General features: G+C 41.3%; 1 protein-coding gene across 1 annotated transcript; it reads left to right on the forward strand.

The window, feature by feature from the left end:
* The first annotated feature begins 651 nt into the window (after window positions 1–651).
* LOC139413727 (serine/threonine-protein kinase 38-like) lies at window positions 652–25,423 on the forward strand. The gene is made up of 14 exons (XM_071161423.1): window positions 652–743; window positions 5,832–5,968; window positions 7,966–8,017; window positions 8,095–8,217; window positions 8,404–8,487; window positions 13,720–13,843; window positions 14,122–14,276; window positions 15,738–15,840; window positions 20,639–20,700; window positions 22,156–22,273; window positions 22,427–22,550; window positions 22,766–22,861; window positions 22,978–23,072; window positions 23,249–25,423. Exons 2-14 carry the CDS (start codon window positions 5,838–5,840, stop codon window positions 23,404–23,406), a joined length of 1,425 nt encoding a protein of 474 aa, XP_071017524.1. The 5' UTR covers window positions 652–743; window positions 5,832–5,837; the 3' UTR covers window positions 23,407–25,423.
* Window positions 25,424–26,224: the final 801 nt, after the last annotated feature.

Raw genomic sequence — 26,224 nt, forward strand, 5'->3', positions numbered from 1 at the left:
AAACAATAGACAAGAGTATCACTCAAAATAAATTATCATATGATGATCAGACCTGTACACCACGTGAATGTCAAAGGATGAAATAAGCAAATGGATAATAAAAAATAAAAACCAGTATCATATATAGGACACGTTTTGACAGAGATTGTGAATATTTTTATTTATTTAACTAGGCAAGTCAGTTAAGAGCAAATGCTTATTTACAATGATGGCCTACCTCGGCCAAACCTGGACGATGCTGGGCTTAATTGTCCGCAGCCCAATGGGATACTGCCTGGATTCGAACCAGGGACTGTAGAGACGGCTCTTGTATTGCGCCACTCGGGAATCCTCATCTTTAGAGGGATTTACTCTGCTGTTTATTATCTATGCATAGTCACTTTACTTTTTTTAGTAAGCATTTCACGGTAAGGTCTACAACACCTGTTGTATTCGGCGCATGTGACAAATACAATTTAAATTGATCTTTGAGGTTTCATCACATAGTAGGTAGGGTATGTTATAGTAATATTTGAAACCCAAATAATTCTGCCATTCCTCTTTGAATTCTAAGGGTCAGACTAACAACATCATCGTTACCTGAATATGACCCGAGTAGCCCACCCGAACATGGCCCGGGATAATTTGGAACTGCGCGGGGAGGGGCACTTCACTTCCCGTAATTACGAGTGGATACCGACCGTCATCAGACGAGAGGAACAGATCCGAATTGAATTTCAACGATTAATACCATAACGGAGGAGGTGAGAGTAACATTTAATTTGACAATGATCATGTACACGTTGTAGATGTACCATACGAACTTACTTTATGAACGTTGTTTTATTGATACTTTGCGTGGGAGAAATTGAGATTTAGGCTACTTTAGAAAGTTGTGATAATGTTAGATACCGTAAGAGTAAAACAAAGGCTCATCTCTCTTGACTGACAATCACACTGTGATCACATTAGTCTTTAATAGTAAAACAAAGGCTCTATGGTGTTTACTCCAAACGCTGTTGAGTTCTGTTTTGTACAACTGAAGTTGTTCATGCATCGCGGTACTTCCGTCTTGTGCGTGTGATACAAATCGTGATAGCCACACACAGAGACCCTCGTTTTAGATTCGGTTTGAAAGTACTTTACTGTCGATTCTTTGTCTCAAATTTCTACACACAAAATGAAAAAATCGGCGGACAACAAGTTCAAATGGAATTATATTCAACATTCGCGAAAGAGACAGGGGACATATGTGTGTGTTTTGTCCACAGAATACACAGTGTGAGTTGTAATACCCATAAAACCTAGCGGTTAAACAAGGAAATGTTTTTCACCATTCATTTTCCCCATAGGGGATTTTAGAAACACTTAAAATAAGGACTGTGTTTCGTGTAGGCTTACCCTGGCGTGACGTTTTCATAACCGTTTAAATCTCTCTAGGAAGAGGTGACTCCACTGTGGGGCTTTATAGAAATTAATGTGACTATGTTGTCTTAAGGGACAGCATAGGAACGTGGGGGGGCTCTCTCTAGGAAGAGGTGACTCCACTGTGGGGCTTTATAGAAGATTAGTAGATTAGGGACTGTACATTATTTATAATGAACGATACCAGGAGAACAGTTGACCTCTGAAAATGAACATGGATGGCCCTCCCTTCAGGAAAATATATTTTTACCCGACCATCCCTGAACGCTTGAAAATAAGAAAGTGAACCCCCCCATACCCAAAATTATAATAAAAACATAAAGTGGATAGCAGAGAACATGCCTACGTTTACCCTCACTCCTAGGACAGAACAGAGCCTTAGATATGAAGCTTCAGAAAATGTACTTTGTTTTGTAAGCATTACATTACAAAGTAGCCAGACGGTTGTGGATTTGCAGACCACTGAGGACAAGGGTAGAGTTGAAAATAACTACATTATAATAAATCCATGCATGAATCTATCATCTTATTTGCGGTCTGAGTAAAAAATGCCTTTTATAAACACACCTCATGACTGGAGACAAGCAGACATTTTTTAAATACCACAACAGAGCATGACAACGAATGAGCAGATGCTGCGCTGCAGCACCGGATACATTTTGATTTCTATACAGCCTGTTGTTAAAAAAGAGGATAGTCTAAGTTTGGGACTGTGCTAAAGTTGTCTAGCAATTGTAAACATTTAGAGCAGCAAAATCAGTTACAACTGAAGTATCTGATCATAAATTAATTTGGGAAAAAGCCATACATATTTTTACAAAGCAGCTGCATATCATACACTGAGTATAGCAAATATATAAAAGCATACCAGTTCCATTTAAGGACCAAATAATTGACGGCTGTGCCAGACCGGTTGCAAAATAGTTGGGAAGAGATATTTGATGTGCTGATTCTATGGCAAAGGGTTTATGAACTGATACACAAAACAACGCTGGATTTAAACACTTTTTTCAATTTAAATTATACAGAATTCTTGCAACCATAATAATCTTATATATATATGTATATATGTATATGTGTATATATATATGTGTGTGTATATATATATGTGTATATGTATATATGTATATATATGTATATATGTATATGTGTATATATATATATGTATATGTGTATATATATATATATATATATATATATATATATATATATATGTGTATATATATATATGTGTGTATATATATATATATATATGGATACAACCATCCCAGCTCTGCAGCTTTAGCTGCGAAGAGACAGAATCATTTGATCACTTGTTTTGGTACTGCCCATATGTAGCTTGTTTTTGGTAGCAGATTCAGGAACGGTTGAAAAATCACAACATTAATTTAAAGCTATCTTTGCAAATTGCTCTGCTGGGTGTCTTGAAAAGCCATGGTCAGTCGATCAATAATATAATAGTACTTTTTGTAAAGGTGTTCATCTTTTAATTTAGAATCTGTGGAACTATGCGTATAGACAGGTTCAGAACTTTTGTGAAACATCACAGCACAGTTGAAAAATATATGGCAAGTAGAAGTCAAGACTGGATGGTTTTTAGAGATAAATAGGCGGGTTTAAGGGTAGCTGAAGGGTGGGATTAGAAAATAAAAAAAGACAACAAAATAGATAACTAATGGAAAGTCTACCATTTACCATGTCTGTAAAATGTATGTATAAGCTGGAAGTAGAAGCCTAAGTATTGTTGCCCACTAGGTTTACTCCAATTAGGGGAGGTAGAGTTAGGGGAAAATAATAAAGGGAAATGTATAAAAAAAGATATATGCAAAAAAGATATACAGTGCATTCGGAAAGTATTCAGACCCCTTGACTTTTTCCACATTTTGCTACGTTACAGCCTTATTCTAAAATTGAGGAAAACAGTTTCCCCCTCATCACTCTTCACACAATACCCCATAATGACAAAGCAAAAACAGGTTTTTGAAATTTTTGCTAATTTATAAATAAAAAAAACCCTGAAATATTACATTTACATAAGTATTCAGACACTTTATTCAGTACTTTGTTGAAGCACCTTTGGCAGCGTTTACAGCCTTGAGACTTCTTAGGTATGGCGCAACAAGCTTGGCACACATGTATTTGGGGAGTTTCTCACATTCTTCCCAGCATATTCTCTCAAGCTCTGTCAGGTTGGATGGGGAGTGTTGCTGCACATCTATTTTCAGGTCTCTCCAGATATGTTAGATCGGGTTCAAGTCCAGGCTCTGGCTGGGCCACTCAAGGATATTCAGACACTTGAATGTCCTGAGCGCGCTGGAGCAGGTTTTCATCAAGGATCTCTCTGTACTTTGCTGCGTTCATCTTTGCCTCGATCTTGACTCGTCTCCCAGTCCCTGCCACTGAAAAACACCACCATACATCACCGTAGGGATGGTGCCAGGTTTCCTCCAGACTTGATGCTTGGCATACAGGCCAAATAGTTAAATCTTGGTTTCATCAGACCAGAGAATCTTGTTTCTCATGGCCTGAGAGTCTTTAGGTGCCTTTTGGCAAACTCCAAGCGGGCTGTCATGTGCCTTTTACTGAGGAGTGGCTTCCGTCTGGCCACTCTACCATAAAGGCCTGATTGGTGGAGTGCTGCAGAGATGGTTGTCCTTCTGTAAGGTTCTCCCATGTCCACAGAGGAACTCTGTAGCTCTGTGAGAGTGACCATCAGGTTCGTGGTCACCTCCCTGACCAAGGCCTTTCTCTGCTCAGTTTGGCCGGGCAGGGAACACATTAGGAGCGATCTGTATTCCTCTATTCCTCCATACAGGTTCTTTCCAGATCCTTGATATCCTTCGTCTGCGCTTATGGGCCCCCCTCTTTAATTGAAATCACAGGTTTGAAATGGGAATAAAGTCAGGAGACTGAGATGGAAATGGCAAAATGTTGATTTTGTGGTGAATTAACAAATTGGTTTGTGAATGGTGCCAATAATTGTATAGGTGTGTTGTACATGAATAATTGTACATGAGTGGACTGGAGAAGATCTACTTGAAGTGCCTAGGGAGTAGGTGTCCATTTGGAATAAAGCAATATTTATGGTTATAACCCACCCCTTCCTCCCTGCCCTAACTTTTACAAAGTTTAAATACATTTTTTTGTGCAATAATACACAGAGTTATATAAATATAGGCATAAGATTAGAAGCCTTAAGAAATCTCCTATACTAATTTCTGGTAGGGAAAAAATGCCATTTAGTTTTCCCCTCCATCATTCCTACTCTACAGCAGGGGTTACCAAACTTTTTCACTCAGGACCCTCTTCCAGCATTGGGGAACATTCTGCTGTTCACACCCCTCTTGTTGGCGGAGAGAAAATGTTGCAGGTTTAAAGCTTATTTCTGGCAATTCTACACATTTTGTCAGGGGGTGCAGAGACAATTTGGCAGTTTTTAAGTACATTTTCTTGCAATTCTATACATTTTGCAATTTCTAATGTCTATTCATGTGATATTTGAGTGACTCAAACATTAGAACAAACTGTATAGGCTAACAAAACCTAGCTAAAAACATTAGCTGATATGAGATAGTTGACTTGGGCATTTATGACAAGATATAAATAGCTCTCTAAGAGGAAAACTTGATGCACTACCCAAATAGCACCTTATGCATTCTATTATTACAACTTTCAAGAGTAAGTTGAAAGCTGGACTGAGTTCTTAAAAAATATAAATTCATATATATATTCAGTACCAGTCAGTTTGAACACACCTACTCATTCCAGGGTTTGTCTTTATTTTTACTATTTTCTACATTGTAGAATAATAGTGAAGACATCAACATTATGAAATAACACATATGGAATCATGTAGTAACCAATAAATTGTTTAACAAATCAAAATATGTTTGAGATTCTTCAAAGTAGTCACCCTTTGCTTTGATGCCAGCTTTGCACCCTCGGGTTAATCACACTGTATTGTTGATCTACCAGTGGAACACGTGAGAATATTTACCATCCATTTTTACTGTGTTAAAATTGAATTAGAATTGACTTAGGCAATAGTCATCACACTGTATTAATGATGTACTACCTGCCATTTTGTTTGTGGAAAACTTTAGTTATATGCACTCAAAGTTCACTGTAATATAGAATAACCAATTATTTTACCCCACCTTTTAAGTTGGCATAATATGGGCATCTTTTCATGGTATGATATTTGAAAGGCGCAAAAATTAATGAATCAATTTGGTATAATTTTTATTGTGAATTTGTGGTTCAATTTAGCGCCATCAGTTATGCTATCTATCACTCATATCCATCAGAGAGATGTGGTGACCAGCTGGAGGCTACATAATAGGGGACATCTGTAGACAGTAGGGCATAGGACACTTTACACTAATTGTGTGTGTGTGTGTGTGTGTGTGTGTGTGGGGGGGGGGTAGGTAACCATGGCAACGAGGGGTCATTCCTCATGTTCCTCGATGAGTAACCACACCAAGGAGAGAGTGAACATGGCTATGGTGACCCTGGAGAACTTCTACTGTAACCTGATAGACCAGCATGAGGAGAGAGAGATGAGGTGGGTGTTCTGCACCATGCTCACACAAACTGGAACTCTGAAAAGCAAAGATGATTCCTGAAATGTCAGAAGCTAAGAAGGCAGCACAGTGGCTTGCCACAAACGAGGAGAAGAGAGTAGAGGTGTGACACATCACGTGATCTCTCTCTGCTTAGAGCCCCTGTGTGTGTGTGTGTGTGTATGTGTGTGTGTGAGTGAGTGAGTGTTGGTGGACTGTAACTTTATCACACCATTTCTTTATGGAAACCCCTTATTAGGAAGAGAGTATGTGTATGGTTGAGAAAAAGAAAGAGGAAGGAAGAGAGAGACAGTGTTTTATACAGTTAGCTCAGGGGCTAGAAGCCGTTACAGACGTCTGAAAAGGAAGTTATTCCCAAAGCAAACTCCCAGTTACAGCCAATGTTCCCTCAAAAAAAAATTAGGCACTGAGCGAATTTAAGGTCTGCTGAGCCAAACTTGAATGTTGTGAAAATTCTGTGCAACTTCTGGCGCGCGTTTGCTGTGAACACTGAAGCTGTACCCGTTTGGTCAAGTAGGCTACTGTGGGTATTTGATCATAATGTAGACCTACCAGAGTGGCCTACCATCAAAAACCATGGAGAAAATGCATCCCATAGCATTTTTAACATGGAAATAGCTGTTGAATTGTACAGCCTACAGTTGCAGCCAATATGTGGTGTTCAATGTAGGCCTACATTTTTATTTTTTTTTTTTTTTTATTTTACCTTTATTTAGCCAGGCAAGTCAGTTAAGAACAAATTCTTATTTTCAATGACGGCCTGGGAACAGTGGGTTAACTGCCTGTTCAGGGGCAGAACGACAGATTTGTACCTTGTCAGCTCGGGGGTTTGAACTCGCAACCTTCCGGTTACTAGTCCAACGCTCTAACCACTAGGCTACCCTGCCGCCCCACCCTACATTCCATGAGACTTTTGAAAAAACATCATGGCTTGACATTAACCTGTTTATTCCAGTTGTCTTTCAGACAAGGTGACTGAAAATGTTGTTGTGTTGTTTGATGCAAGAAACCACAAAATAGAATGCATCATTATTCCCATACCATTATTACAGAGAATAAGACAAATAATGATACCTTCTGCCTATTGGCTACATAGCGTATTCAAGCCTGTCTCAAAATACAACACTGTTCTTTACCTGACTCGCTTTTCAAAGATGGCTAGAAATGCACATGTTTTTTGATCTTGTAGGGAGCAACCACTCCCCCATTGCTGACTACAAATGATCTATAACTATGTTAATAAGTTCCTAACTAGTAAAGGTCAAATGTACACACCTGGCTACATGTAGCTCTAGCTTTGATCTCAAAACATGCGGATCAACTCACGACTTCTCATGCTGTAAACACAGTCCAGTTCAAAGTGAATGGCACAGATCCATATATGGCAATGGTCTATGTGCATATAGGCCATCTGCGGTATGGCTTACCGTTCTGTGAAGAGTACAGGCCTCAGTTTTGCCTGTCAATGCAATAGAATCCTACTCTGTTTTTCAACTCTTACAGCAAAAACTCTTGCATAGTTAGTTTTGCATGCTAAGTCTTACATAGTTTATTTTGTTTCGGGTTTGTTGCATTGAAAGTGGCTTTTATTATTTATTAATTCCCACAGTAAAGGGAAACGTTGATAGTGTTAACTAACGGGGAAAACTCTAGAAAGTTGAGTGCAGTTCAATCTCGTGCTTCTCTACGCGGGCTGCTATTTCTTCTGCGGGGCAGTCCTGGGGGAGCTATGCGCTTGCATGCAGCTTGGAGGGAACATTGGTCACAGCTCAACCTACCCACCAATGTTTATGGTTTGTTTCTCTTTGAGAATGTATGAATGGGCCATTCCAATTCTGTTACCGTTCCTCCATAACTGTCCTGTAGAAATGAAACAGCAGGTAGTGTAGTGATCAGTAGGTTGGGAGGTGTCTTCTTGACTCAGCATATTTGACCATAACCTTTGCCTCTTGACCCTCAACCCCTATTTCGTTGCCAGGCAACAGAAGCTGGAGATGGTGATGGAGGAGGAGGGGCTGCCTGATGAAGAGGCGAGTATAGTTCTAGCAGTGGCACGTGCTCACACACACACACACACACACACACTTACACACAACCTGTGTTGCAGAAGCGTATTCGGCGCTCCCAGCACGCGCGTAAGGAGACAGAGTTCCTGAGGCTGAAGAGAACCAGGCTGGGATTGGATGACTTTGAGTCCCTCAAGGTGATTGGTCGAGGAGCTTTTGGAGAGGTAAGCATACATGAAGCTATTAGAATTCTGAACACGTCTGAACACAAAAAACGCACAACTGCCTAATCCACTGTTTCAGAAAATGTATTGATGACGGTAGTGTAAATGCCCTTGCATTGGCTATGACCTCGTGAACTTCTTGCTGCCATGTTGGCTCAACTTTGACCTTTGTCCCCTGACTTCCAGGTGCGTCTGGTCCAGAAGAAGGACACAGGCCACATCTACGCCATGAAGATCCTGCGCAAGGCCGATATGCTGGAGAAGGAACAGGTGTGTGTGTCTCTCTCCACCTCTCGGTCTCATTTTGTCTCTCCCTCTGTCTCCCCCTTCTGTCTCTCCGTCTCTCCCTTTTGTCTCTCTCGGTCTGTCTCTCTCTCTCTCCGTCTTGCTCTCTGTCTCTCAATACAATGTACTTTATTGGCATGACGTAACAATGTACATATTGCCAAACTTACTTTGCATATTTACAATATTGTCAACAAGACAAGAGCAATAACAATAATCAAGGGTAACCAGACATTGAACAATAACAATAAGCATAAAGGACATGTGCAGGTTGATTGGTCTGCTAGACACTGTTCCTCATCTTATGGCAGGCAGCAATGTAGTGCGCTGCCAACCCACAGCTCTCTGTGTCCTCCCCCAACAGGACGGGTAGCCTATTCTCATCAGAGAGGTTTTTGAAATCTTGAATAAGGGTTTCCAATTTGGGGAAATTACACTCTCTAATTGTTTTATATATTTTTTAAATGTTGTCAGGAAATGCAGCTCTGTCTCAGGTTCTGCAAAGGTGCAGTGGTTGCACAGCCTTTCCTCTACAGGGAGCCCGGTTTTCCTGTGTCTACCCTTCTCAATGTCAAGGCTGTGCTCACTGAGCCTGTACTTTGTCAAGGTTTTGATCAGTAACCATGGGTAAATAGTTAGCCACTGTCTTCAGTCAATTTAGGGCCAGCTAGCACTGTATTTTGCTTTGTGCTTGTGTTTCCCAATAAGCAGTGTAGTTTTATTTTGACTGTGTTGTAATTTGGTTTATTCTGATTGATTGGATGTTCTGGTCCTGGGACTTCAGTGTGTTAGTAGAACAGGTTTGTGAACTCCGCCCCAGGACCAGCTGGATGAGGGGGCTCTTTTCTTTGCTCAGCTCTTGGCATTGCAGGGCTTGGTAATGATATGAGAGGGGGTCACTGTATTTTAGATTTTTCTAAAACTTATTTGCTCTCTTTTAAGTTGTTATTATTAGTGGGTGTTGGCCTAATTCTGGCCTGCATGCATTGTTTGTAGTTTTCCCCTGGACATGTAGGAGAATCTTACAGAACACTGCATGCAGGATTTTAATGGGGTGTTTGTCCCATTGGTGGAAATCTTGTTTTGCAAGTGGACCCCACACCTCGCTGTCATAAATTGGTTCAATGACACATTCAATTAGTTGTAGCCAAATATTAATAGGTATTTCAATTAGAATTAGCTTTTTTCTTTTTTACAAACTTTTTACCCCTTTTTCTCCCCAATTTCGTGGTATCCAATTGGTAGTTACAGTCTTGTCTCATCTCTGCAACTCCCGTACGGACTCGGGAGAGGTGAAGGTCGAGAGCCGTGCGTCCTCTGAAGCACGACCCAACCGAGCCGCACTGCTTCTTGCCACAATGCCCACTTGACCCGGAAAACAGCCGCACCAATGTGTCGGAGGACACTGTACACCTGGCGACCGTGTCAGCTTGCACTGCGCCATGGGTCTCCTGGTTGCGGCTGGCTACAACAGAGCCTGGACTCAAACCCAGAATCTCACACTTAAACCACTGCGCCACTCGGGAGGCCTGAATTAGCTTTTTAATGGCGTAGAATGCCCTGCGTGCTTTCTCAATTCATTCACTGCCTCATTAAGGTGTCCAATTGAGCTTATTTTTAAACATAAGTAATTGCACTGTGTGCAGTACTCTATATATTTTGTACCAATTGAGAACTAATTTCCTGAGATCTGGATCTTCTCTGGAAAATCATTTATTTTTGTATTTTTGGGGTTTACTGCCAGGTCCCAGGTCTGGCAGTACTGTTCTCACAGGTCTAGGCTCTGCTGTAGGCCAAGTGCTGTGGGTGACAGCAGGCACAGGTCATCTGCGACGAGCAGGCATTTAACCTCTGAATTGTGGAGACTAACACCAGAACACACGTGGATTTTCTAGAATAGTGGCCAATTCGTTGATGTAAATATTGGAGAGTGCAGGGCTCAGATTGCAACCCTGGCGAAGGCCCTTTCCCTGGTTAAATAATTATGTTGTTTTCTTGCCCATTTTAATGCTGCATGTATTGACAGTATACATTGATTTAATTATGTCATATATTTTACCCCTACACCATTTTCAATACTTTTGTAGAACAGTCCTGTATGCCAAATAGAATCAAATGCTTTTCGGAAGTCGATAAAGCAAGCGTATATTTCGGTATTATTTTGGTGGACATGTTTGTCTATCAGGTTGTGTCGGGTGTAAATATGATCGGTCATGCAATGTTTTGGTATAAATTCAATTTGGCTTTTACTCAAGACATTGTGCTTATTAAGGAAGTTTAGAACTCTTACATTTATAATACTACCTTCCCCAGGTTACTGTTCACACAAATGCCTCTGTAATTGTTAGGGTCAAATTTGTCTCCGTTCTTAAAGATTGGGGTTATGAGTCCTTGATTCCAGGGAAATAACCTACACTCAGGATCAAATGAAACAGTTTCAATATAGCCAATTGAAATGTTGCACTAGTTAATTTGAGCATCTCGTTTAGGATGCCATCAGGTCCTCATGCTTTTTTAAATGTGAGGGCCTGAAGTTTCTTATTGAGCAGCTGGTCAGTAATTCAACTTCTCATGAATTCCATTCAACTTCTCATGAATTTGGCATTGTTCTGCGTTTGTGTCAATTTGAACAGTGTTGTAGTGTTTTAAAATGGGTTGTCCATTTTGTATCTCTAATTCCTCTAGTTTCGATTCTTATTTAGGTTTTTCCAATTTTGCCAGAAGTTGATGTGTTTATGGACTCCTCAATTAGTGTCAGCTGTTTGCTGTTGTACTGTGCTTTTTTGGTTACGAGTGTACGTTTTATAGAGTTTTAAAGTCTCACAGTAATGAAGGCGTAATTCACCATTATTTGGGTCTCTGTGCTTTTGGTTGGATGGTGTTCTAAGTTTATTCCTTATAATTTTACAATCTGCATCAAACCAGTTGTCATCTGTGGTCTTTTTTTATCTTTTTTTTTAAATCAATTTCAGTTGTGCTTCTTTTGCAGTTTTCCTGAATATATCTTTTTTTTTTGTTGTTTTACTCTGAGTGGGTGTGGTATCCAGAAGGTTATCTAAGAGTGTTTGGATTTTTTGGTTACTGGTTGCTTTCTGGTATTCGTCTGGGCTGTGAATGTGTGGTTTTGAGGAACAAGGTAATTTGGCTGTGAATGTGTGGTTTTGAGGAACAAGGTAATTTGGCTGTGATCAGACAGAGGTGTTAGTGGCTTGACAGTGAATGAGCTGAGAGAGAAAGGGTCAATGTCTGTGATCATATAGTCTACTGTGCTGTGGCCAAGAGGTGAGCAGTAGGTGAATCTCCCCAAAGAGTCCCCCCCCCCGTAACCTACCATTGACAAAGTACAGACCCAGGCTTCTGCAGAGCTGCAACAGATCCCTTCCGTTTTTGTTGATGGTGCTGTCACTGTTGTTTCTATGGGGAGATAAAGACAGTTAGAAACAGTATGGCCTGTAATAAAGCTGTCCCCCCTTGTGGTCGTTAGATCAGGTAGGGGTCCTGTGTGCACATTTGTATCCCCACAGATGAGCACATTTCCCTGAGCCTGGAAATGGCACGTCTGTTCCTCGAGGGTGGGGAATATCATGTTTTTCAGTTTTAACCGAATGTGATATTTACAAATTTTGAGGGGATCAATTAGATTTAGTAGTTTGGATTTGTACCAAGTTATCAATCCTCCAGAGTCTCTGCCTCTATTGACAGAGCTGTGTTTCTGTGTCGGCACAATTACCTCTCTGTAGCCTGTGGGGCAGTGAGTGACAATGTCAGCCTTACACCATGTCTCCTGCAGAATGATGATGTCAACATCTTTAAGATTTAACTCCAGTGCTAAACTCTTCAGTCCAAAGGTTGATGAGTTTAGGCCCTGAATGTTCCACATGCTAACTGATAGTGATTTCATGTTGCAAAAAGAAAGAATAGCGCAGTCAGAACTACAGTTACTACTAAGTTGTTCCTAGTGAGATAATGGATAACAGAAAACATCTAACTCTTTTTCTTCTTCCGATTCATTGAACAAGTAAACTTTTAGTACTGCGTGTGTGTGTGTGTGTGTGTGTGTGTGCGTGCGTGCGTGCGTGCGTGCGTGCGTGCGTGCGTGCGTGCGTGCGTGCGTGCGTGCGTGCGTGCGTGCGTGCGTGCGTGCGTGCGTGCGTGCGTGCGTGCGTGCTGCGTGCGTGCGTGCGTGTGTGTGTGTGTGTGTGTGTGCGTGCGTGCGTGCGTGCGTGCGTGCGTGCGTGCGTGCGTGCGTGCGTGCGTGCGTGCGTGCGTGCGTGCGTGCGTGCGTGCGTGCGTGCGTGCGTGCGTGCGTGCGTGCGTGCGTGCGTGCGTGCGTGCGTGCGTGCGTGCGTGCGTGCGTGCGTGCGTGCGTGCGTGCGTGCGTGCGTGCGTGCGTGCGTGCGTGCGTGCGTGCGTGCGTGCGTGCGTGCGTGCGTGCGCTACTGCCGGAGCAGAGATATGGCGTTGTCTGGCTGGCTGGTTGCTACTGCCCGAGCAGAGATATAACGTTGTCTGGCTGGCTGGTTGCTACTGCCCGAGCAGAGATATAACGTTGTCTGGCTGGCTGGTTGCTACTGCCCGAGCAGAGATATAACGTTGTCTGGCTGGCTGGTTGCTACTGCCCGAGCAGAGATATAACGTTGTCTGGCTGGCTGGTTGCTACTGCCCGAGCAGAGATATAACGTTGTCTGGCTGGCTGGTTGCTACTGCCCGAGCAGAGATATAACGTTGTCTGGCTGGCTGGTTGCTACTGCCGGAGCAGAGATATAACGTTGTCTGGCTGGCTGGTTGCTACTGCCCGAGCAGAGACAACGTTGTCTGGCTGGCTGGTTGCTACTGCCGGAGCAGAGATGACTTGGAATGGAAAATAATAAAGTAATGAAATAAAAAAGGAAGTTAAACACACAACTGAAATATTGTATTTATTGATGTCTGCTCAGTGTGGACCTGACAGAGACAATGGAAAATTTTCAATGTTTTGACAGTTGAATGTTAAATATTTTTTCCTTTGGAATTTCCATAAATCAAATCTGAAATAGATTTAATGTCATTATTTCTTAATTAATTTAATGTTTAAAAATAATCGTAACCAAAACTATTTTTTTTAATAATCGAACCGAAAACGCCCGACCTCAAAAAGCACTATTCGCTCAGTGCTAATGAGTGTAGAGAGAATATGTCTGTTAATTCTGTATGATCTGTGTTGTATTTCTATGTTAGGTGGGCCATATCCGGGCTGAGAGGGACATCCTGGTGCAGGCAGACAGTCTGTGGGTGGTCAAGATGTTCTACAGCTTCCAGGACAAGATTAACCTCTACCTACTCATGGAGTTCCTACCTGGAGGTCAGTGGAGGCTGGTGGGAGGAGCTATAGGAGGATGGGCTCATTCTAATGGCTGGAATGTAATATATGGAAGGTATCACGCATATGAAACCACATGTTTGACTCTGTTCCATGCATTACATTCCAGCCATTACAATGAGCTCATTCTCCTATAGCTCCTTCCACCAGCCTCCACTGCTGGAGATGTGGGTGTTATGTTTGTCCATGTCCATGTGCATGTTTGCAGTCGTGTTTGTGTGTGTGTGTGATGCTGATGGTCTGTGTTGCATTCCCTGCAGGTGACATGATGACATTGCTGATGAAGAAGGATACTCTGTCAGAGGAGGAGACTCAGTTCTATGTGGCTGAGACGGTACTGGCCATAGACTCTATACACCAGATGGGCTTCATACACAGAGACATCAAACCTGACAATGTACTGCTGGACTCTAAGGTACACATACACACTACCTGGTTGAAATGACATAATTACAAACAGGTTTAAATATGGTTGAAATGACATCATTACACACAGGTTTAAATATGGTTGAAATTACATAATTACACACAGGTTTAAATATGGTTGAAATTACATAATTACAAACAGGTTTAAATATGGTTGAAATGACATCATTACACACAAGTTTAAATATGGTTGAAATGACATCATTACACACAGGTTTAAATATGGTTGAAATTACATAATTACACACAGGTTTAAATATGGTTGAAATGACATAATTACAAACAGGTTTAAATATGGTTGAAATTACATAATTACACACAGGTTTAAATATGGTTGAAATTACATAATTACAAACAGGTTTAAATATGGTTGAAATGACATCATTACACACAACTTTAAATATGGTTGAAATGACATCATTACACACAGGTTTAAATATGGTTGAAATTACATCATTACACACAGGTTTAAATATGGTTGAAATGACATAATTACAAACAGGTTTAAATATGGTTGAAATGACATCATTACACACAAGTTTAAATATGGTTGAAATGACATCATTACACACAGGTTTAAATATGGTTGAAATGACATCATTACACACAGGTTTAAATATGGTTGAAATGACATCATTACACACACACAGACAGGAGAGTGACATCAGCATTATAATGTGGTGATCTGTCTGTCGACCCTGTCTAGATTAATAAATCCACACACAGTTTCAGTCACCACAGGAAGTGTGATTTCAGAAACACTCTCTGGTGTTGTCACACAGTATTACTGAAACATCCACAGGAAGTGTGATGTCAGAAACACTCTCTGGTGTTGTCACACAGTATTACTGAAACATCCACAGGAAGTGTGATTTCAGAAACACTCTCTGGTGTTGTCACACAGTATTACTGAAACATCCACAGGAAGTGTGATTTCAGAAACACTCTCTGGTGTTGTCACACAGTATTACTGAAACATCCACAGGAAGTGTGATTTCAGAAACACTCTCTGGTGTTGTCACACAGTATTACTGAAACATCCACAGGAAGTGTGATTTCAGAAACACTCTCTGGTGTTGTCACACAGTATTACTGAAACATCCACAGGAAGTGTGATTTCAGAAACACTCTCTGGTGTTGTCACACAGTATTACTGAAACATCCACAGGAAGTGTGATTTCAGAAACACTCTCTGGTGTTGTCACACAGTATTACTGAAACATCCACAGGAAGTGTGATTTCAGAAACACTCTCTGGTGTTGTCACACAGTATTACTGAAACATCCACAGGAAGTGTGATTTCAGAAACACTCTCTGGTGTTGTCGCACAGTATTACTGAAACATCCACAGGAAGTGTGATTTCAGAAACACTCTCTGGTGTTGTCACACAGTATTACTGAAACATCCCCATGAAGTAGTGTAGTACAGCTAACCGTGTGTGTTTTCCAGGGCCATGTGAAGCTGTCAGACTTTGGCCTGTGTACAGGGTTGAAGAAAGCCCATCGGACAGAGTTCTACAGGAACCTCAACCACAGCATCTCCAATGACTTCAGTGAGTACAACAATAAAGCCATTCGTGATTCATTTCAGTTGATAAAACTATACAACTTACAGTATACAATTCCTTCAGAAAGTATTCACACCCCTTGACTTTTCCCAGTCTGAATATAAAATTGATTGAATCTTTTTTTTTTTTTGGCGCTGGCCTAAACACACACTACCCCGTGATTTTTGAATGACTACCTCATCTCTGTACCCACACATAAAATGATCTGTAGGTCCCTCAGTTGAGCAGTAAATTTCAGACACAGATTCAAATAAAGACCAGGGAGGTTTTCCAATGCCTCGCAATGAAGGGCACCTATTGGTAGATGAGTAAAAAATAAAATTAAAAATTTTAAAAAAAATAAAATTGTTTGTTATTTATTTAACTAGGCAAGTCAGTTAGGAACAAATTCTTATTTACAAAGGTGGCCTACACCGGCCAAACTCTGGTGACGCTGGGCCAATTGGGCGCTGCCCTGTGGGACTCCCAATCACAGCTGGTTGTGATATACAGTGGGGCAAAAAAGTATTTAGTCAGCCACCAATTGTGCAAGTTCTCCCACTTAAAAATATGAGAGAGGCCTGTAATTTTCATCATAGGTACACTTCAACTATGACAGACAAAATGAGAAAAAAATTCCAGAAAATCACATTGTAGGATTTTTTATGAATTTATTTGCAAATTATGGTGGAAAATAAGTATTTGGTCACCTACAAACAAGCAAGATTTCTGGCTCTCACAGACCTGTAAGAGGCTTCTTTAAGAGGCTCCTCTGTCCTCCACTTGTTACCTGTATTAATGGCACCTGTTTGAACTTATCAGTATAAAAGACACCTGTCCACAACCTCAAACAGTCACACTCCAAACTCCACTATGGCCAAGACCAAAGATCTGTCAAAGGACACCAGAAACAAAATTGTAGACCTGCACCAGGCTTGGAAGACTGAATCTGCAATAGGTAAGCTGCTTGGTTTGAAAAAATCAACTGTGGGAGCAATTATTAGGAAATGGAAGACATACAAGACCACTGATAATCTCCCTCGATCTGGGGCTCCACGCAAGATCTCACCCCGTGGGGTCAAAATGATCCCAAGAACGGTGAGCAAAAATTCCAGAACCACACGGGGGGACCTAGTGAATGACCTGCAGAGAGCTGGGACCAAAGTAACAAAGCCTACCATCAGTAACACACTACGCCGCCAGGGACTCAAATCCTGCAGTGCCAGACGTGTCCCCCTGCTTAAGCCAGTACATGTCCAGGCCCGTCTGAAGTTTGCTAGAGAGCATTTGGATGATCCAGAAGAAGATTGGGAGAATGTCAAATGGTCAGATGAAACCAAAATAGAACTTTTTGGTAAAAACTCAACTCGTTGTGTTTGGAGGACAAAGAATGTTGAGTTGCATCCAAAGAACAGCATACAGTGCCTTGCGAAAGTATTCGGCCCCCTTGAACTTTGCGACCTTTTGCCACATTTCAGGCTTCAAACATAAAGATATAAAACTGTATTTTTTTGTGAAGAATCAACAACAAGTGGGACACAATCATGAAGTGGAACGACATTTATTGGATATTTCAAACTTTTTTAACAAATCAAAAACTGAAAAATTGGGTGTGCAAAATTATTCAGCCCCCTTAAGTTAATACTTTGTAGCGCCACCTTTTGCTGCGATTACAGCTGTAAGTCGCTTGGGGTATGTCTATCAGTTTTGCACATCGAGAGACTGAAATTGTTTCCCTTTCCTCCTTGCAAAACAGCTCGAGCTCAGTGAGGTTGGATGGAGAGCATTTGTGAACAGCAGTTTTCAGTTCTTTCCACAGATTCTCGATTGGATTCAGGTCTGGACTTTGACTTGGCCATTCTAACACCTGGATATGTTTATTTTTGAACCATTCCATTGTAGATTTTGCTTTATGTTTTGGATCATTGTCTTGTTGGAAGACAAATCACCGTCCCAGTCTCAGGTCTTTTGCAGACTCCATCAGGTTTTCTTCCAGAATGGTCCTGTATTTGGCTCCATCCATCTTCCCATCAATTTTAACCATCTTCCCTGTCCCTGCTGAAGAAAAGCAGGCCCAAACCATGATGCTGCCACCACCATGTTTGACAGTGGGGATGGTGTGTTCAGCTGTGTTGCTTTTACGCCAAACAACGTTTTGCATTGTTGCCAAAAAGTTCAATTTTGGTTTCATCTGACCAGAGCACCTTCTTCCACATGTTTGGTGTGTCTCCCAGGTGTCTTGTTGCAAACTTTAAACTACACTTTTTATGGATATCTTTAAGAAATGGCTTTCTTCTTGCCACTCTTCCATAAAGGCCAGATTTGTGCAATATACGACTGATTGTTGTCCTATGGACAGAGTCTCCCACCTCAGCTGTAGATCTCTACAGTTCATCCAGAGTGATCATGGGCCTCTTGGCTGCATCTCTGATCAGTCTTCTCCTTGTATGAGCTGAAAGTTTAGAGGGACGGCCAGGTCTTGGTAGATTTGCAGTGGTCTGATACTCCTTCCATTTCAATATTATCGCTTGCACAGTGCTCCTTGGGATGTTTAAAGCTTGGGAAATCTTTTTGTATCCAAATCCGGCTTTAAACTTCTTCACAACAGTATCTCGGACCTGCCTGGTGTGTTCCTTGTTCTTCATGATGCTCTCTGCGCTTTTAACGGACCTCTGAGACTATCACAATGCAGGTGCATTTATACGGAGACTTGATTACACACAGGTGGATTGTATTTATCATCATTAGTCATTTAGGTCAACATTGGATCATTCAGAGATCCTCATTGAACTTCTGGAGAGAGTTTGCTGCACTGAAAGTAAAGGGGCTGAATAATTTTGCACGGCCAATTTTTCAGTTTTTGATTTGTTAAAAAAGTTTGAAATATCCAATAAATGTCGTTCCACTTCATGATTGTGTCCCACTTGTTGTTGATTCTTCACAAAAAATACAGTTTTAAATCTTTATGTTTGAAGCCTGAAATGTGGCAAAAGGTCGCAAAGTTCAAGGGGGCCGAATACTTTCGCAAGGCACTGTACCTACTGTGAAGCATGGGGGTGGAAACATCAAGCTTTGGGGCTGTTTTTCTGCAAAGGGACCAGGACGACAGATCCGTGTAAAGGAAAGAATGAGTGGGGCCATGTATCATGAGATTTTGAGTGAAAACCTCCTTCCATCAGCAAGGGCATTGAAGATGAAATGTGGCTGGGTCTTTGAGCATGACAATGATCCCAAACACACCGCCCGGGCAACGAAGGAGTGGCTTCGTAAAATGCAATTCAAGATCCTGGAGTGGCCTAGCCAGTCTCCAGATCTCAACCCAATAGAAAATCTTTAGAGGGAGTTGAAAGTCCGTTCTGCACAGCAACAGCCCCAAAACATCACTGCTCTAGAGGAGATCTGCATGGAGGAATGGGCCAAAATACCAGCAACAGTGTGTGAAAATCTTGTGAAGACTTACAGAAAACGTTTGACCTCTGTCATTGAAACCAAGGGTATAAAACAAAGTATTGAGAAACTTTTGTTATTGACCAAATACTTATTTTCCACCATAATTTGCAAATAAATTCATTAAAAATCCTACAATGTGATTTTTCTGGATTTTTTTTTCTCATTTTGTCTGTCATAGTTGAAGTGTACCTATGATGAAAATTACAGGCCTCTCATCTTTTTAAGTGGTAGAACTTGCACAATTGGTGGCTGACTAAATACTTCTTTGCCCCAATGTAGTCTGGATTCGAACCAGGTTTTCTTAGACCACTGTGCCATTTGGGAGCCCTTTGTGCATCGTGAAGTTATTAATTACACTTTGGATGGTGTATCAGTACACCCAGTCACTACAAAGATACAGGCATCCTTCCTAACCCAGTTACCGGAGAGGAAGGAAACCACTCAGGGATTTCACCACGATGCCAATGGTGACTTTAAAACAGTTACAGAGTTTAATGGCTGTGATAGGAGAAAACTGAGGATGGATCAGCAACATTGTATTTACTCCCCAATACTAACCTAAATTACAGAATGAAAAGAAGGAAGCCTGTACAGAATACAAACATGCATCCTGTTTGCTAAAAGGCAATAAAGTAATACTGCAAAACATTTGGCAAAGCAATTCACTTTTTGTCCTGAGTACAAAGTGTTGTGTCTGGGGCAAATACAACACACAATACACTCTCCATATTTTCAGGCATAGTGGTGGCTGCGTCATATTATAGGTATGCTTGTAAAGGACTGTGTAGTTTTTCAGGATAAAAAAAATAAAGTAAATGGAGCTAAGCACAGGCAAATTCCTAGGAAAACCTGTTTCAGGCTGTTTCCTAACACAAGGCCAAATCTACACTGGAGTTGCTTACCGAGGACAGTGAATGATCCTGAGCGGCTGAGTTACAGTTTTGAAAATGTTTATCTAACAATTCATTTTGAAAAGGATAATGGGGAAAATATTGTACAGGTGTGCAAAGCTCTTAGAGACTTACCCAGAAAGACTCACAGCTGTAATCGCCGCCAAAGTTGATTCTAACATGTATTGACTTAAGTGAATTATACATTTCTGTATTTAATTTTCAATAAATCTACAAACATTTCTAAAAACATTTTGTTCACATTTTCATTATGGGAAATTGTGTGTAAATGAGTGAGAATAACAATCTAGAATTCAGGCTGTGACGCATCAAAATGTGGAATAAGTCAAGGAGTATGAATCCTTTCTGAAGGCACTTATTTGTCATGATTTGTCGTACATTTTCCACCGATGTGTGTAGTTGTAATTGAGTTGTGCCTGTGACAAATAATGTTTTCTTTACAGCATCTCAGTACATGAACTCCAAGAGGAAAGCAGAGACCTGGAAGAGGAACAGACGCCAGCTGGTGGGTGTCATGGAGCTCTGGCTACCTTCATTTACTACTCAGCTTATCTTAAACCTCCTCATAAACACGACAGGGATGACTGTAGTATACGGTTTCACAATGACCTCTGTTTTTTAAACGTGTTGGTTGTGTTTATTTACTCATAGGAAAAAGTGTTCTCTCATGTGAAAGGGTATAGCAGCTCCAAAGAAAATACATTTTGTCACGCTAGAGAGCCTGTTGTTCGGTAGAGACTGTCTCTGGATGAAGTGAGGAAGGGCAGCGTAGGAGCACAGACACAGTACAGTACACATCTGGTGTGCAGGTGGTTGGAGTCCTGTCCCTGTAAGGAGATATGCAGCACACTCACTGTTACGTCAGTTACATTTCCGCAGCAAGTGTATGGCATCGTTAGAGAAACGTCTGAGGTCGATTTGGTCAATTCAGGACTTTTCTGGTAATGCAAATTGAACTTGTGAGCTACAGGTTGTTTTACGGTCTGGGCTATGGAGGTTGTTCTACTGTCTGGGCTATGGAGGTTGTTCTACTGTCTGGGCTATGGAGGTTGTTCTACTGTCTGGGCTATGGAGGTTCTACTGTCCGGGCTATGGAGGTTGTTCTACTGTCTGGGCTATGGAGGTTGTTCTACTGTGTGGGCTATGGAGGTTGTTCTACTGTCTGGGCTATGGAGGTTGTTCTACTGTCTGGGCTATGGAGGTTGTTTTACTGTCTGGGCTATGGAGGTTGTTTTACTGTCTGGGCTATGGAGGTTGTTTTACTGTCTGGGCTATGGAGGTTGTTCTACTGTCTGGGCTATGGAGGTTGTTCTACTGTGTGGGCTATGGAGGTTGTTCTACTGTCTGGGCTATGGAGGTTGTTCTACTGTCTGGGCTATGGAGGTTGTTCTACTGTCTGGGCTATGGAGGTTGTTTTACTGTCTGGGCTATGGAGGTTGTTCTACTGTCTGGGCTATGGAGGTTGTTCTACTGTCTGGGCTATGGAGGTTGTTCTACTGTCTGGGCTATGGAGGTTGTTCTACTGTCTGGGCTATGGAGGTTGTTCTACTGTCTGGGCTATGGAGGTTGTTCTACTGTCTGGGCTATGGAGGTTGTTCTACTGTCTGGGCTATGGAGGTAAAGTCACATTTTGTGACATTTTGATGTTCTGAAGGTTTTTTCCCGTCTAAGACCTCCTCTGCAAAAACGTCAACATCTATTACAGATTTCTTGATTTATCTTAGATTAATTCGGACTATTTTGAAGCAATGTTACTGGCTATGTTGTTGCTATGGTGTCTCAAGAGGGTCATACAGTAATATTGCAGTAAGAACCTAGTCTGCAGGCACCTTAACCCTCTCCTCTCTACTCATCTCCCTCTCTCCTTTCCACCCTGTCCTCTCCTCTCCCTCTCTCCTTTCCCCCCTGTCCTCTCCCTCTCTCCTTTTCCCCCCTCTCCTCTCCTCTCACCATTTCTCAGGCATTCTCCACTGTGGGAACTCCAGACTACATTGCCCCAGAAGTGTTCATGCAGACTGGATACAACAAGCTCTGTGATTGGTGGAGCCTGGGGGTCATCATGTATGAGATGTTGATTGGTAGGAGGGATATCTGTTGATTGGAAACACAGGCCCTAACTTAAGAGTGGCATTAGTAACTGAAACCTTTGTGTAAATCACGCATTGATGTCAGTTTGACGCAAGTTATGATTGAATTAGGATTGCTGTCTAAATGTCCCTCTCTCTCTCCAGGCTACCCCCCTTTCTGTTCAGAGACACCCCAGGAAACCTATAAGAAAGTGATGAACTGGAAGGAGACTCTGGTGTTCCCTCCAGAAGTACCTATCTCAGAGAGGGCCAAGGATCTCATCCTCAGGTCAACACCAGTACTACATATCAACATGTTGAAAAATAGAGCCAGATGAATAAACATTCTGTAGCTTACTCATAGCATGTTGCTCTTGAGAAGAATGAACATCAACTAAATGGTTACAATGTAATCTCAAGCTAGTTCTGTATCTATGGCAAGCACACTTCTATATCCCTCTGTGGTTGTTCTCAGGATCTAAACATGTCTATTTTACTGCTTAGGTTCTGCTGTGAGGGAGACCATCGGATCGGGGCGACAGGAGTGGAGGAGATCAAGAGAAACCTGTTTTTTGAGGGAGTCGATTATGACCACATCAGGTACACAGGGACTACTTACAAGGAACAGTTTATATCTAAATCAATACGGTTTTTATACCTCAGTGGTCCAAATGTCCATGCCTCACTACAGTTTTGCGTTTTGTCACCCATCACAGGGAGAGACCTGCAGCGATCCCCATTGAGATTAAAAGCATCGACGACACGTCAAACTTCGATGAGTTCCCTGAGTCAGACATCCTTTCACCCACAGGTGAGAGAAAGACAGACAGTTTCAGCAGAAACTATTTTCCTGTGTCTCAGTTGATTATTATTTTGACTCTGTGTGTGTGTGTGGTTGTACAGTATACCCTATCAACTATAAAGCTCTCTCCCTTTCTCCTTATCTATTTCCACTCCCTCTTTCCTCTCCCTCTTCTCTCTCCCAAGCTGCAGCAGCTCCCACCAAGTCCCCAGCAGCAGCAGCTGCAGCGGAGGCTGACTATAAGAATAAGGACTGGGTCTTTATCAACTACACCTACAAGCGCTTTGAGGGTCTGACAGCCAGGGGAGCCATCCCTTCCTACATGAAGGGAAGTAAGAGATGAACTGTGACCCAATAACTTTCACTGCAATGGCCCCCTGAACCCCTCACCTCCCAGCAACACCCAGATGTCTTCACTTCACTGTTCTATTTCATATTACCACAAATATGAAAAAAGCAAAATATCAGTTTATTTCGACAGTTCAGTTAAACTGTGTTTATGGGGTAAGTATATTCCCTGCAGGCCTCCTGAACCAGGATTAATTATACCCGGTGAATAAACGGTTGTGACCACTGTTTGACCTTTCTGCGAATGTAAAACTTGATCTTAGAAACCGGGATAGCAGCTTTGATTGAGTAGGACCCAATGTCTCAAAGCTGAAGCCTAACTCTAACCTTCCCAGCAGCACTGAACAGCCGTAGAGCCGCCCCCTTTGTGCCCCTCCAGAACCTTCTCCCTATTCCTCTCCTCAACCAGTCAGACTGTTCATAGGAAAACGTCTCTACTGTTCTCTGGGAGCTGGCAGGTTCCCAGCAGTCTGTATCACTTCCCCTGTGATGTCATCAGATCACTGCTTGCCTTCAAGGGAGGAGTTAGACGATTGCTATTTTAGGGTTCTATTTTGGGGATTTTTGTGATGTCACCAGTTAGTGAGTGAGAATTTTCAACAAAGGACAGAACATTCCATCGTGGTCTTGCTACTCCTCTAGAAATATAAGCAAGAACCACTTCTCCTTTACTGCCTTTGTTGTGCCCAGTTATTTTTCTTCTCTAATTTTGTATAATACAGACATTTTCAATAAGGTTGATTCTAAATGCTGTTGTATTGAAATAGTATTAGTTTTCAGGGATATAACTAATGCTGGTTGTGTGTGTATGTTGAGCTGTCTGAATCGGCCTTTACCCAAAGAACTACAGGAGCTGTACAGTAGTTTAACATTTGAATCCCCCCTTCTTTAATGTCAAGTTGTTTCATTGCATGGTGGAAAGATCTGGACTTTCGCTCTCACAACTTACTTACTTGATTTTTTTTACAGCCGGACTTTCTAAAGCTGGTATTTAAAGAAAGGATTCTTATTTTAGTCTTCAGTTTTTTTCCATATAGTATTTTTAACTTCCAAAGGTACCACTGTTTTATGAATAACGCTGGTTATTCATGAATTTCGTGTACATTTTAGAACTTCCCTAAATATGGAATTTCAACTTTCGTGTGTGTGTGTGTGTGTGTGTGTGTGTGTGTGTGTGTGTGTGTGTGTGTGTGAACTTGTTCTCACTTTACTGGAGTAACTACAGGAGACTTTACTAGAGTAACTAGTAAATCATCTAATTACTATGCCATGTGGTAGTAGTACAGCTATGGAACACTAACCATTTGTTCAAAGTCTTAGCATTGTATTCTCTTGAAAAAGTGCTATGTAACTTCTTATGCTTAAAGGTCATTACAAAAGGTCATTCCCATATAGTTACCCTTTAGTAATACCTTTGTAAAGTGTCCTTTCCAGATGGACGACTGAATGACGTTGAAGTGTAGTTTTCTACCCATTCTAGTTTTCACTCGAGTGCTTTAAGGTGTTTTTATTGCCGGAGAAGTAAGCCCTGAGCAGCTGCTTAGAATGATAGACACACAGGCAGCCCAATTCTGGTATTTTTTTCACTAATTGGTCTTTTGACCAATTAGATCAGCTCTGATATTGATTTGATGTGAAAATAATCTGATGTGATTGGTCAAAAGACCAATAAGTGGAATAAAGATACCAATTGGGCTGCCTTTGTAAACGCAGCCTTACTACTGTAGTGCTGTTTGAAAAGGTACACGTGACAAACAGGCGGTACAACACTTTCCATTATGTCTGCTGATGTGTTTAACAGATATCCATATGCAAATGACTACATGTATAACCCCCAATCATTTATCTCTGCTGGATGACACATACAGTATACTATGCATAGATGTGAGTGTGTGTCTTATTGAATACTTCTGAGGTTTTGAATGTTTTCAGCTCAACCACATTTCTCTGCAAAGAAAAAAGCTTTAAATGCTAAAATGATATCATCATTCAATAAAAGTGTTTTACAACTCTGTGGTATACTGTCTGTGGCTTCATTTGTATGTATTTGTCAGGACAGCCATCCCTTATATAAGATGTCAACATTAGGTTCTATTAGGCAAAACACAAAATCATAAAGTTAGTTCAGTCGTCAATATATTTATTCAAATTTCCTCTGCAGCTGTGAAATTCTTGGAACAAATTCTTTGAAGAAAAACTATGTACATAACCTTAAACAATAATACTGAACGGCAACCTTCATATAAACAATTTCCATAGTATAAAATGTAATCAGCCGTAAAAGGAAAGAAAACAGCACACACACACACTTAATATAACACATGGGGGGGGTGGTGGGTAAAGTATTAATAAGACAACTGAACAGATACACACTAGTAGGTCTGGTTATATGCTGTAAACATCCTCCTTGTCCAAATCTGTGTTTGTATGTGTGCGTACATGTACAGATGTAGGATCTTAATTTGACCGGTATTGTTGCAGCAAAATTATCCTGCAGCAACAGGATTTGAACATACACACTTTTCTGCCAATGTAATGTTGCTTGATCGGTGGTTAGGCTATTACCTGGCCAAAATTAAGCTACATTAAAAGTACAAAACTGTTCATACAACTGCATTAGTGTGGATTTCCAGTGAATTTATTTTATTCAGTGACCAAATTAAGATCTAACATCTGTATACATGTCTGTGTTGCATGCTCCTCTGTCTCGGTATGTGTACATGGGTTTGGACTGTACAGTCATTGAGATTTGTTTGCGTGTGTCTGTAAATGTACATATCCTGAGTGGGAGACAGGCTAACAGATGAGGGCCT

Source organism: Oncorhynchus clarkii, chromosome 7, assembly GCF_045791955.1.
Source record: "Oncorhynchus clarkii lewisi isolate Uvic-CL-2024 chromosome 7, UVic_Ocla_1.0, whole genome shotgun sequence".
NCBI classification, from domain to species: domain Eukaryota; kingdom Metazoa; phylum Chordata; class Actinopteri; order Salmoniformes; family Salmonidae; genus Oncorhynchus; species Oncorhynchus clarkii.

Excerpts from the sequence above, each read along its gene's own strand:
- LOC139413727 (XM_071161423.1), top strand. The coding sequence starts at position 5,838 with ATGGCAACGAGGGGTCATTCCTCATGTTCCTCGATGAGTAACCACACC. Across the intron at positions 5,969-7,965 it reads CATGAGGAGAGAGAGATGAG|GCAACAGAAGCTGGAGATGG; the intron begins GTGGGTGTTCTG and ends TTTCGTTGCCAG. Across the intron at positions 8,218-8,403 it reads GTCGAGGAGCTTTTGGAGAG|GTGCGTCTGGTCCAGAAGAA; the intron begins GTAAGCATACAT and ends CCTGACTTCCAG.